Source organism: Sebastes fasciatus, chromosome 4 (assembly GCF_043250625.1).
Source record: "Sebastes fasciatus isolate fSebFas1 chromosome 4, fSebFas1.pri, whole genome shotgun sequence".
Lineage (NCBI taxonomy): Eukaryota > Metazoa > Chordata > Actinopteri > Perciformes > Sebastidae > Sebastes > Sebastes fasciatus.
Genome location: NC_133798.1, coordinates 1518254 through 1531865, shown reverse-complemented (window position 1 = coordinate 1531865; position 13612 = coordinate 1518254). Strand labels below are relative to the sequence as shown.

Here is a 13612-nt window from a genome sequence, read left to right as displayed (position 1 = left end):
TCAGACCTTCAACATTTGTGTTCACTCCTCAGATATTCTTCTAAGATGTTCACTCACAAAGACATCCCTGTTTTCACTTCATGACTTCTACAGGTGTGATCATTTCTAACATGCATTAAGAAATGGGATTAACTGAAAATGCATGGACAGACACCTTGACACCACCAACTATCTCATACTGTTGTGCATCACGCTGATAGCAGTGCCTTAACTGCAAAGCCTTGTGGGAGGAAGAAGAGCTCTTTCTGGTAGATGAAGTTCAGCATCACGTCCTGTTTCCCAGATCATGTAGGTTCATGTTGATGGCTGCGTGTTCTTCCTTCAAACAACATAAAACCTTAAATGTAAAGGCAGCTTTAATTCTTCAGCCCAGGCAGACTATTATTACACAGTTAACATTTACATGTTATCTAAAATGTAGTATTTACCATACTGAGTGTGTCCCTGGCCTCTGGTCTTTACATGGCAACAGGATAGCTCCTCTTTGGTATTAATAAAGGGTTCTGAATAAAGACTATGAATTGAATTGATTTTAAACTCTGAATTACAACATAAGTCCGACCTGTGAGAGGCAGCAATGTGCCGCCAGAAGAAGAAGAGTCTAGTAAAGGAGGCTGGGACACGGGGGGAACACCTATATCTCTCTACTGGTTATTAGATTTCTTATTTTACTAATGTATTTTATTTTTTATTGTAATCCTGGCATGAACAGTTTTGAATGTACATAATTGTTATTGTACTTATATTATGTTAATAAAAAATCAAAACAAAACCAATAAAAACACGGGCGGAACACGGGTCTTGGGGGTACGGGGTATGACGCATGCGCAGTGTAACTGAAGCTGCGGTCGTGCGTTGCGATTGGCTCAATCAGGCAGGCCAGATTTTACTGCGCATGTGTTGTACTCCAAAGATATGACGCGTTGATGACGCGGTATCCAGCCTCCTTCAACAGGCCTTGGAGAGCGCCTGCGCGTTGGGCGTCACGTCTCTTGGTCCACATTTCAAATGTAGCTTGAAGTGAACCCGGGAACGACAGAAGAACGGGAACGACAGAAGAAGAAGAAGAAGAAGAAGAAGAAGAAGAAGAAGAAGAAGAAGAAGAAGAAGAAGAAGAAGAAGAAGAAGAAGAAGAAGAAGAAGAAGAAGAAGAAGAAGAAGAAGAAGAAGAAGAAGAAGAAGAAGAAGAAGAAGAAGAAGAAGAAGACGACGACTGTGTAAGTTGTCTTCATTAAACCTGTGACGGCTTCATATAGACGGAGACAGAGAGCCTGCTGGAGTCTCAGTCGTTCATATATAGCCTCTTGCAGTAATGCTGCCTGTTATTAGCCCTAAGCTAACGGCAACGTTAAAATGAGCTGTTAGCTGACTAGTTGGACCAGCTAACGTTAAACACGGAAGTAACGACTAGCGCTAATGGTAGATGGTAAATGGACTTGCATTTATACAGCGCTTTTCCTAGTCCTCCGACCACTCAAAGCTCTTTACACTACATGTCAGCATTCACCCATTCACACACCCATTCATACACTGATGGCAGAGGCTGCTAAGGTGACAACTTTGCCCATCAGGATCTAATCTAAATACTCATTCACACACCGATGGCTATGCCTTCGGGAGCAATTTAGGTTTAAGTGTCTTGCTCAAGGACACATCGACATGTGACCTGGAGCAGCCGGGGATCGAACCCCCGACCTTCCGTTTGGTGGACAAACGTCTCGTGTTAAACTGCGATTGACGCTGAAGTCTGCTGAATGATTCCGTGTTAAGAGAGGAACCGGTGAAACCTTTGATTGTGTTAGTGTGATTTCACTGCTTTGTTCCATCCAGACTAACGTGACGTTGGACCAGGTTACACTACTTAGATCTGGGCTAGTAGCTCAATACAATGATAATAGATACATAAATAGATAACAGTACAATTGCAAAAATGTATATTGAGCAGAAATGTAGTCTCTAAATTCTCTATTGTCCTGATCGGAAACCATGTTTAACAATGTTTTGGTTAATATATTTGCGTATGTTAAAGCTGCAGTGGATGGAAATGGAGCAAACATGATTAAAGAAAGTTATTTTTATGAAACAGTTGCTATATCCTGACAGTAGTGCGTGAGACAGGTAATCTGAAAAAAATCATGTGTCTCTATGTCTTCCGGTGGAAAACAAGCAGTCAGAGCTGTGAAAGTTTATGACCTGGCAGCCATGTTGAGATCAGTTGAGGAAATACCAAGCACCGCCCACCAGTCGGAGCAAACTTTCTCATTTTACAGCTAAACAGTACACTACAAGATGATTCTGGGAACGTCTGAGGAGAGAAATAGGCATTACAATAACAGCATATTGATTCAAATTTGATCAGTGCTGCCTAGTTTAACCGTTTGATCGGAGTTGGTGAGTGATTGACAGCTGCCTCCGTTGAATGAACAGCCAATAGGAACGCTCTCTCTCTGAAATGACCTGTGAGTGGTCAAAGTCTCACGTCACAGGCTAGATTTGATGTTGTTTATATGCTGAAAGGTTATTATGGAATTATTTCCCAGTGATGCCAAAAATCTTCTGCCTACTGCAGCTTTAAGGTTTTACTCAGTCTTTTTTCTGTAGCTTTCGTTTTTTCACTTTTCCCTCAATTTCATTTAATTATACAAGACACAAGTCACATAATTTCCATCCATCATCTGTCACAGTTTATCACATTCAGGGTCATTTGGTGAAGGCGGGGTACACCCTGGACAGGTCTCCAGACACATAGACAGACAACCATTCACACTCACACCTACAGGACATTTAGAGTCAACATGAACCTGCATGTCTTTGGACTGTAGGAGGAAACCTGAGAACCTGGAGAAAACCCACACTGACACGGGGAGAACAGACTCACACAGAAGGACCCCAGCCGGGTTTGAACCTGTGACCCTCTAGCTGTGAGGTGACGGTGCTAACCACTGCACCAGTATGCTTTAAATCTGTAGAGTTGAGTGTGGTCGCACATATGCAGCGACAAACACTCTTCTAGCATTAGTAGCACTAGGTACAGCAGGCTGACATGTTCTTCTCTCTGTCTCCATCTCCTCTGTTTCAGTGTCGCAGCTGCACACAACGAACCGAGAATATCTAATAATTACTAATGTAGAATATGAATAATAAATAATGTGGGATTATTCCTTATTCATGGGCTTTTTTCTGGATTTATACATTATTATTTCATACTTAAAAAAAAATTAAAAATTAAAAAAGGAAGCATTTGAATAGTGATTTGGAGGTTGGTTACCATGGCAATGGTTGAAGCTTTGGAGCATTTGGGTTAGCCATACTAAAGTTAAAGTTCTTCTTGTCTATTTTATCCACAAAATTTACCAGGTAACTCTTTATAATGTGGGAAGGGCTGTTTCTAATGAATTGAATGTGTCCCCTTTTTCAGCAAAATGAGTGAGCTGGAGGATATAAGCCGTCACGTTCATGACAAGATCTCATCCATACAGTGCATGCTGGATCTGTCGGCTGTTGGTATGACAGTGATTTTTATGAGACAAGACTGGTGTCATTGGGTGTTCTTATTATGCTTAGCTGAAGTAGTGTGTGAAATATGCGTCATTGTGTTCTTTTCCCTCTCCACATTTAGAATTGCCTCAAAGAAAGAAACTTGGACAAGAACTCTTTGCACTTGAGGGACTTCTGGAGGAGTTTGAAAAATGTGTTGGTCAACAGGAAGAGCAACTAAAGCATCTGAAGGTAAACTGGAGGCCTGTAGTTTGTGCAGCTCATGCTGGTGTCCAATCAACACGTCATGCAGCTGCTTTACAGTCACATTCATCCAGTTGTGCACCAGGCATAATTATAATAATAGGCATATTATAATAGGTCTAATTAGTTTGTTTCTACTGCTGCATGAATTAGAACCCAACTAGTGCTGGATTGTTGAGGCCAATATTGATTTGATCTTTAACCGTATATTGGTCAACATTATCTTTTTTCAATTTTAATATAACATATGAATTTTGGATAAGTATCTTATTAATTGTGGTTATTAAAGAATTGTGACAAAGAGAGTAGAGAACAGGACATTTTGGAATGTGAAATAAACTTGTCAGCGTTCTCTGGAGACGCCGTTTCTAAATGACTTCAAACATAATTAATGAGAAAAGATGTTTGATTGTGTTTCAGGAACTTGAGGAGTCATCCCGGAAGGATTTGGAGGATCTCCAGCACTTTAAGGACAACATACCTGCACACATGCCCAGGAAGAAAGGCCCAGCAAGGTGAGGACACATACTGTATATGATGCTTTATGCTTGATGCTTTTCAATAGAACACTGGCCACCTACTAGGGCTGCACAATTATGGCCAAAATAATAATCACGATTATTGAGATTACGATTATTTATCTTGATTATTCCTAGATTTTAGGGACAAAATATTTGTATTGCAATTTCACATTTAAATAAACAGAGCGCTGCTTTCACTTCCATGTAGTGCTACGTAGGGATGTCACAATACCAGAAATCTAGTAGTTGATACCAATACCAGTTCATTTCCACGATTCTCAATACCAAATTCCATACCACGGTAAAAACAAAACAAAAACCAATAAATCTCATGTATATATATATCTATATATATATATAGATATATATATCTATATATACTTGTTTTACAAGTCACAAGTCTCAAGTCCCAACTCAGGTCTCGAGTCCTAAACGAGGCATATAAGCTCTTCACCAGATGTAACGTCATTTTAACAGCAGGGTAACTGGATCCACCTGGTGCTCAGTAACATAACGTTAGTTCTTCATGGTTTTCTCCTGAAACTTGATTGGATACTGTTGGATTGGTTCAAACTAAGTGGATCTGGGGAGAGGACAGAAGCAGCCGCATTTGGAGCTTGGCGGCTGTTAATTTCGCACCCTGCAGGCATCGTACGGTACCGTCTGTGCTGGAGAAAACGAGTACCGTCACGTTTTTAGAATTTTGGCGGTTCTCGTGACATCCCTAGTGCTACGTTACAACCGTCAAAAACTCAAAATGTTATCCTTTTACTTTATTGACATCTATAGTGGTTATTTGCATAATAAGACAAAATTCAAGTGAATAGGAAATAAATAATTTTATTTTTAATTAAATATTTGTTTTGATTAAAAAATCCTGAAATTAGTAGTTCTAATTATGTATTCTAAGCTGCTTAGAGCTAGTATTATGAAGTCAAACAGGTCTGATTCCCTCTTATCTATTATCTATTATATATTGCTGTGAAAACATCTCCTTCAAACTACTGGATATATCTGAGTTTCTCGCTAAAACTTTCTTGGCTTATTTAGGACTTGCAGTTGTGACAAATTGTGTCACGGAAGACTTTTCCATGAGCGGAGCATTTTAAACGTCAACATCGCAGTCGCTCATGTTTAGTTAATTGTGGGAAGCCAAAATTGTGGTTAATATTTGATTAATTGTGCATCCCTACCACCTACGATTTTCTAATACGGCTCCCAAATTTGTGTACTTACAGTAAGTAAATCACTCAATAAGTACAAACTGCATCCCTTATATCTAGTTGATTAATGTAATGTAATTAAGAACTGTAGGCGATATGTTACAGAAGTTGCGTCCTAAAAGGTACAGTCCGGCTCACTGTAAGCCGACTGTATCAACCTTTCTCACACATAAAGCACGCTTATACAAACACACAGAGAGAAAGGGAGGGAACCTCTCACCCATCACTCAGTCAGTCAGTGAGAGAAACAGATCTCAGAGCTGCTAGAAATGTTTTTTTCCCTCATGGCAGGTTGAGTCGGAGTAAAAACCTCGCTGCCGTTGTGGCTATCGGGCTTGAGCCCTGGTAAGCCTGTGCATTAAAGCAGCTGTGGGAGGAGGGGACGACACAAGTTGTCACACTTGTGGTCATTATGTAAGGGATAATGTACAGCGAGCCAGTCATTGTTGTGAAAGAATCCCAGACAGGGGATAGCTGTACATTATCCCGCTTATTACACGGCTACTTACTGAAGGAAATCAACATTTTGACACAAAAACGGTCCTCCAGAGTCTGACATCAGAACTGCACCCATAGCAACGGTCTGCTATAGAGAAATTACAGACTGTAGAATGCCGTGATTGACCAATCAGAATCGAGTATTCAACACAGCCGTGTAATAATCACTTATATTGTACTTAACTTTTCTGTTATTGTCTAATGAGAGATGAGGACAAAAGTCGGACTTGAATGATTTTCCTTTTTATTGAAACGAAAACAGCAACGAAATGTGCGATAATCGCATCAAATAAATTACAGCGATGGCACATAAAAACAAATTTGCTCAGATGTAGGCCCATAAACAAATGAGTAAATAAATATACTGTAGCCTATCCCATCATATAAAATAAGGCCCTGTACAGACCAGAGGCCTGTACTACGAAGCAGGTCCTTCCTGCATTTGGCAGCTGTGTTACTTTTAGTCTGGATTAAGTGTTTAACTTCTTCGTATTTGTCTAATATAGTTTACTCTTCCTTTGTTAAATGTGCCGCTCTGCTTGTCTGTCTGCAAGTCTGTAGTCTTGTCCGTGTCTATGATTGGTCAGAAGCTGCAAACACCCCCGTTCATGTGAACGCGCTCATAACCAGATGGAGAAACCCTGGGTTGATTTACTGAGTTGATAACCAGCATCGTAGGACCGTTTAGCGTGATCTTGTTTCTTAGAGTTAGTTAAACCAGATAAAGAGAAGATACCCTGGGTATGTTGAACTCTCTTTGTAGTACAGGCCTCTGGTATTAACATGCGTCCTGGTTGATCCCATCACAAGTGGACAGCTCTGAGTACAGGTGTGAATGCCGCATATGGCCACATTCTTCTAGCAGTGTGTAGTGAATGTGTCCTGGGCTACATTAAGGACGGCCTACTCATCTGACGTCCTGCTGGGATTCGCGGGTCTTTGAGCTCCTCAGGTGAACAGTCAGGCAGATGCGAGCCTCACAGCATGGAAACGGCCTCTGTGCTCTACTGTATCCTGTCGGTACAACTGTATTTTATCAAAATATATCTTGTTTATAGGCTACATATCTACAGACTATCAGACTAGGTACGCAAAGTGCATTATTATTATAATGTCGGAGATGTGTCACTGCTTTTGTTCCGGTGCTCTGCACGGAGCTGCTCGTTCTCATCCCCGGCTCTCTGGAGCGGTGTCGACGGCACGGAGGTCCCCGGGGACCACCGGTACAATAATCAGATATTTTGATGTTAATAAAATGTACCCAAATTCCCGAGTATGTAGGATATTACTACTGACATTCCTGTAATATTACGTCACAACGTCTGCTGTATTAGTCATGTGTTTACTACGTGTTTATTTGCATATAGAGCGGGGAAGTGAGATCAGATCACAAGTGGTCACTGAAGATGCATGTGGAGACGCATTCTAATGCCAGGTGTGAACTGACGGGTTAGAGCTGTCCACTAATGATCGAATCACCAAAGACGCATGTTGATGCCAGGTCTGAACAGAGCCTAAGAGACCTGTCTTTGTAGAGACTGTCTATCCATATCCTCCTCTCTGTTACAGTGCCTGGGACAACGATACACATCCCTCTACACACAACAAACTGCGCTATCTGTCTGAGGATAACTCATAATAATGATTATTATTCCTTTTTTTATGTGCTATTTACGCGATGCGTTCGAATACTGATTTGGATGTTGATTACCATGGCAACGGTCGAATCTTTAAAGCATTTGGGTTAGACTTAGTCTTAAATGAAATTCATAACCTATCATACTAAGTTAGGATTTTTTCAGTTTTTTTGTGTGTTTTTGAGTGTTCAGGTACCCAACCGTTCAGTAGCATGCTAACAGAAAACGAGCTTCAGCTCCTATGACTGACTGATGCCTCATGTTAAACGTTCCCCTCATCTCTCAGTGGAAGTGAACCTGTAATGAACCAGACTGAAGCAGCAGATGTTCAGCCAGTCCAGCAGGAAGCCGTCAAAAAGACCAACAAGAGCTTCGTCAGAGAGATTATGGTCATCACTATTCCAGAGTTTGAGAGCATCCCTCAGTAAGTACTAATATCCAACATGATATGATATGATGATTGATATTGTTCTTACGGGTGTTCCGTATCCGTCAACCAAAACAAACCAGCTCGGCCGCCGCGAGCAAGAAAGTCTAAAACGTTGGAGGGTCGTCGTGGATACGACCTGCACCCTCCCATGTTAAATCCAGCGTGGTAAACACTACACATCCAGTAAAGGATGGAAACACTTTGGGTTTCACACATTGCAGGAAAAGCAGAGCTAGACAGAGCAGAGCTAAAGCTGCATGCTAACTCTGTCACGGACAGGAAACGTTATGGTATGGCGGTAACGTGCGGTCAAACCGGCCGTCGCTCTCGTCTCCGTGGTCAAATGGGCCGACGCTACAACTGTAGAGCACCCATATACTGACATTCCTGTTAAATGCATTCAAACAGCCCCGATGGAGCTGATAAGGTGTTAACAAAGGGAACTGTATATACAAAATACATATATGGAAATAAGATTGATTGGATTATATTTAACAGAAGTATAAAACATTACATGTCCCATATAAATGAAAAAGATAATACCACTAATTTGTGAGGGAAATGTCTTTATTCTTTGATTTTTGGGTTGCTGGAAAATCAAGACTCGGTCCAAACCGAGTATATGTCTGGACCGTATATAGTCAGTATGTGAATTTGTGGCTAAATTGTTACGCAAATAGTCAGAGGTCATGTCTATAATGTTTTGTGAACAGTTTTTACCACTTATATCTTAATGTTTGATTGAAAGACAACTTATAATGAAGCAAATGACATCCAGTAATAGTAAATGTTAACATTTACTAGTCAGTATATTATACATTTTATACAAGGTGAGAAGGTATTAGCATGACATACAGTATGCAAGGTTAAAAAGTATTTAAGTTTTTTATTAAAGCATGTGTATCAAAAGCATTCATCATATAGGTGGTGTGTAACAATATATACTGTACATACTTTGTGAAAGTTTATCAGCGTTGAGATTCTCCCGCTGTCATCACTGACGTTGTTGCTGCCGTATTTATTCCTAGATGGAGTGTTAATGGAGCAGCTACGATGTTAGCATAGCCTGGCACTGATCGATCAGAACTCCATTCAGAAAACAAGCATTTTAAAAGTTGTTTGCTTGTTGTGTTGCGGACAGACCTGACAGGGCATGAATTCAGACTTTTTACTAATCAGCATCATTATGTAGTTATTTCGGCTTCACTTTTGATCCGTTTACAACAACGACGCTGCCGTATTTACGCCTAGATGACGTTATGTTGTGTTGATGGAGTAGCTATAATGTTAGCTTAGCCTGGCACTGATCAATCTGAACTCCGTTCAGCAAACAAGCGTTTTAAAAGTTGTTTGCTTGTCGTCTTGCGGACAGGCCGGACAAAGCATGAATTCGGTCTTTTTACAAATCAACATCATTATGTTTTTATTTCGGCATCATTTTGATCCATTTATTGCAGTTAAATCACAGCACAGTCTGTTTATTTTGGGTTCATACCGCAGTAGCGTCGTGTGGCTGCTAGATAGTCAGTTCAATGGCGCTGCATGTGAATACAGCTCGCCGCCGGGTGACGTTATGAACCCAGACACAACGGCGTTTGGTTTTCTGACATATCTGGGACTTCACCAACATGTACAAAGCAGCAACAGTGGTTATTTCTGGAGGAAAGCAGGCGAAAATGTCCTTCTGGCTTGGTGTGAATGCACGGTAACACAATACGAAGGACAACATAACGTAACTTAAACGAACATAAACAATAGCACATGTACAACAACAGCACTATATAATGATACATTGAACAGCTGACACGTTCCCCAGAAAACCTAAACACAGAACTGTTCTCCACCTTTTCATTTTGAAAGAGCAACGACCAATGAGGAAACTCCAACAGTCGGCCAACCAATCCTGTAACTTCATCACTCAGTGACAGACTTTTGCGTTTGTAGGGCTGGCCCTCTGCGGTCCAACCAAAAATAATAAATACTGCCTGACAGTGACTTCAGGACATCTCTATTAATTTAGATATTTTCCAAAGTAAAAGTGCCTAGAAATGTATGATTGACCTTTTTCCCATGGTCTCTTCTGTTAAAGAAGTTAACAAAAATCACAATAAATCGTAATATTGAATCTCAATACTTAAAAATCACAATACATATCAAGTATGGTGATAGTATTTAATCAGGAGATAGGTGGATCGTCCCAGCATGTTAAAGATATTTTTTCATGTTTTGCTAAGAGATGAAAGTGTCTTTTTAAGATTTCTGTTCTCTTAAGATGATCGTTGTGTCCCGCTCAGGTACATGAAAGGACGTGCATCATATCATCAACTTAATGCTGCGGTGCAGAGCATTAACACGGCCGTATCGGCCAAGTACAAGATCCTCCATCAGCCGGTGAAAACTCTCAACACTCACGCACGCAAGCTGCACAAGCGCTTCAAGGACCAGGAGACAAAAGATACAAAAGGTACACTGACGGCAGAACGCAACCGAGCAGTTTCAGAAACGATGATCAGTATGTTTGGATTATGCATTTAGTAGGACCAATTGATAAAATGATATTATATTGTCTGATCAATGCTCTTAGCAAAGTTCTAACCTGAATGAATTCTGATGTGACATTTTGAACTGATCCCATACATCAATACGCTTTTATTACCATGTTTTTGATCATATTGGGAATGGTGAGCAGGGCTCTCCACACGCACATGGAGTAGACGGCCAGTGGGAACCAGTAGCCAGCTTGGGGAGAAAACCTTTGGCCATAAAAGCCCAAATTTGGTTCCTCTGGCTCATTCTAATGCCATTATTCCATCATATACACTGATATTAAAGCAGCAGTAGGTGAGATTGGAGCAAATATGATTTAAAAAAAGTTATTTTTATAAAACGGTCGCTATATCCTGACAGTAGTACATGAGACAGGTAACCTGAAAAATATCATGTCCCTCCGTGTCCTCCGGTGTCCTTTGGTGCTCCTAATGGCATCTACAAGATTTCACAGACCGGAGGAAAACAAGCAGTAAGAGCTGACCTGAGATCTGTTGTCTGAGAGCCGGCTGTCAATCACTCACAAACTCCGATCAAACGCTGAAACTAGGCAGTGCTGATTAGTGATTAGACAGTGTGATTAGACAGTGTGATTAGACAGTGTGATTAGACAGTGTGATTAGACAGTGTGATTAGACAGTGATTAGACAGTGTGATTAGACTGTGATTAGACAGTGTGATTAGACAGTGATTAGATAGTGATTAGACAGTGTGATTAGATAGTGATTAGACAGTGCTTTTGAATTAATTATTAACATTTCTTTTAACCGTTTTAACCAATCACGTTAATCGGTTAAATTGCTTAATGTTGGTTAACGGTTAATTATTAACATCCCTAATACTGACATTTCTCTATCATTATGCTTGCATTGTTTTGAAGTGGAGACTAGCTGTCGTAAAATGTACACGCATAGCAATTCACAACTCACATTGTTTATTAAAATCAAAAATGTATGTCTTTTTTTAAAGAATCTAATAATTGGACTTTATTGAGTAGTCTGCTGTTTGGCCTGCTTATAGCAAGCTCTGGGTGAGTGTAATGTTCCATAGTGTAAACATAGAGCTCAGTATTTTGTGTTCATTTTGATAGAGACAAGCTCAATATACTGCAACTTGAGAAAACACAAGCAGGTATAAAAATCTTCTCTTTGACAGCACGGAAATATCAATGTCACATTTTATCAATAAGTGGATACATTTATTTTTAATATTATTTTGCTACATTTAATGACATATTGATTTATCGAGTCATTTATTTATTTTAGATTTTGTCAGATTCACGTGGTTCCCTGTGAAAGCCCGTTGGTGACAGATCTCACCAAAGACCCGCTGGTCTCACTGTTGTGTTCAAATGTCTTTCAGGTCACTTTTTTGTGGTGGAAGATGACATTCGTGAATTTACCCAGATGAAGGCGGACAAACGGTTTCAGGGGATTCTGAACATGCTCCGCCATTGCCACCGCCTTCGGGAGCTTCGAGGGGGGGGCATCATCCGCTACATGCTGTTATGAATGAACAAGCCTTAATCAGATTACGGATCACGCTCTCATTTAGCTTGTTTTTTCTTCCTTATGGTGACATAGTAGGACAACAGAGTTACTAAATGGGCATATTTCCTGGTTAATTGTAGGTATATATGTAGGTATACACATATATATATGTAGGTATACACTACATATGAGGTTTCTGATTTGTCAGATATTTGGCCTCATTGACTTATTATTATATATACAGTAGGGCTGTCCTCGACCAAAGAGATTCTTAGTGGATTAACATGGTTTAAATCTTATGTTTACCAGAGATGTGCTCATAAATTTCTTGGAAATAAGTCATTCAGCATGAAAGAAGCATCAAAATCGACTAATTGACTAAATAATTTATTCTTAGCCAACTAAGACCAAAACACCAAGTCCGTAATTTTCGTATGATAAAAACGTTACACACAGAAACCTTGCACACTGAATCCGATGCATTTTATTTTTCTATTTGTTTTGCGAAAATCCGCAGTACGAAACAAAACTGAATTATTACATGGGTGCAATGGATGGCAAAAGTCCAAAACAGGGCTAATGTATGATTGACATTAGCAAGACGCTATCGTCTAAGGCGAGGTCCATCCATCCATCCATCTGCAACCGCTTATCCCGTTAGGGGTCGCGGGGGGGGGCTGGAGCCGATCCCAGCCAACATTGGGCGAAGGCGGGGTACACCCTGGACAGGTCGCCAGTCCATCACAGTAAGGCGAGGTCGTATTTGAAAAATACAGGCTTGGTGTGCAACGGAGAGGGCAGCTCTCATATTCAGCACATTTTTCAAAGCAGAAAGTGACATTGTGTCCATCACACAATGTGACTAGAAAGAGTGGCTCTGTGTGCTCATTAAAATGTACACGTTTTTCATTTGCCACCTGTATGTGCACATGTCCACATAATACTGGAATGTGTATACATGTATGTATGTTTGTATGTAGCGGTATAAATTAAATAGATTTTTCTATGTTTTGTATTATACTGTCACAAGTGTCAACTACATTTTCTATTTTTAAGCTAAACTAAATAAAAATTAAAGGAAAGAAATTGACCTTGTGATTAATACCTTGAAATCCTCATCACTCACTGTCCTATATTGTAGCATGCACGTTTCCTCACAGTGTTTACCTGCCAGAAGTACACAGGGTCTGTAGGTGACTGAAATACATCTTTTATTGTTTCTGGTTTTCCAGAACATAGGGGTTGGCCTCAATGTTTTAATTAAAAGGGTATATACAGTATAAATATATCACAGTCCATCAGCTTTGGGAAAAAGGCCACGTTAGGTTTAGGATAACATGAATGTGGCTTTACTGTTTTCTTATTCATAATACGTTTATTTACTGTGATTTAGTTATATGAAGTTCATGTTCATGAGGAAGTATTACTCATAACGAGTCGGTGTTCAAACTGAATCCATCATGAATGTCATATCATCCTGTGTCTTTACATCAACTGCCATGTCATACTATAGAGGAGGCCAATA

At 40.1% G+C, this 13612-nt stretch overlaps 1 protein-coding gene and 1 long non-coding RNA gene across 4 annotated transcripts in view; one reads left to right on the top strand and one right to left on the bottom strand.

Moving 5' to 3' along the window:
• The window catches only part of LOC141766914 (uncharacterized), a 42124-nt gene that overhangs the window by 246 nt on the left and 28266 nt on the right, over positions 1-13612 (bottom strand). The window contains exons 1-2 of one of the 2 annotated variants that reach the window (XR_012593707.1): positions 429-905; positions 207-319 (exon numbers count right to left, since the gene is read on the bottom strand). This is a non-coding gene — a long non-coding RNA (uncharacterized LOC141766914). Of the gene's footprint in view, positions 1-206; positions 320-428; positions 906-13612 lie in introns of those variants that run through there. The other variant, XR_012593708.1, reaches the window with a different exon arrangement.
• On the top strand, positions 1000-13173 carry ska1 (spindle and kinetochore associated complex subunit 1). Of its 2 annotated transcripts, XM_074634107.1 has the most exons (9): positions 1000-1217; positions 2823-2897; positions 3419-3504; positions 3620-3729; positions 4162-4256; positions 7907-8044; positions 10345-10514; positions 11960-12708; positions 12844-13173. In XM_074634107.1, the coding sequence occupies exons 3-8, from the start codon at positions 3423-3425 to the stop codon at positions 12106-12108; spliced, it is 744 nt and encodes a 247-aa protein (XP_074490208.1). In that variant the 5' UTR covers positions 1000-1217; positions 2823-2897; positions 3419-3422; the 3' UTR covers positions 12109-12708; positions 12844-13173. The 2 variants fall into 2 exon arrangements, with proteins under 2 accessions (XP_074490208.1, XP_074490207.1); XM_074634106.1 differs by lacking the exon at positions 2823-2897 and having other exon boundaries at positions 1083-1217.

What these genes read in the sequence shown, in the direction of transcription:
- ska1 (XM_074634107.1), top strand. Translation starts at nt 3,423, where the DNA reads ATGAGTGAGCTGGAGGATATAAGCCGTCACGTTCATGACAAGATCTCA. An exon ending in AGCAACTAAAGCATCTGAAG is followed by an intron (nt 3,730 to 4,161) that starts GTAAACTGGAGG and finishes ATTGTGTTTCAG; the next exon opens with GAACTTGAGGAGTCATCCCG. An exon ending in GGAGACAAAAGATACAAAAG is followed by an intron (nt 10,515 to 11,959) that starts GTACACTGACGG and finishes AATGTCTTTCAG; the next exon opens with GTCACTTTTTTGTGGTGGAA.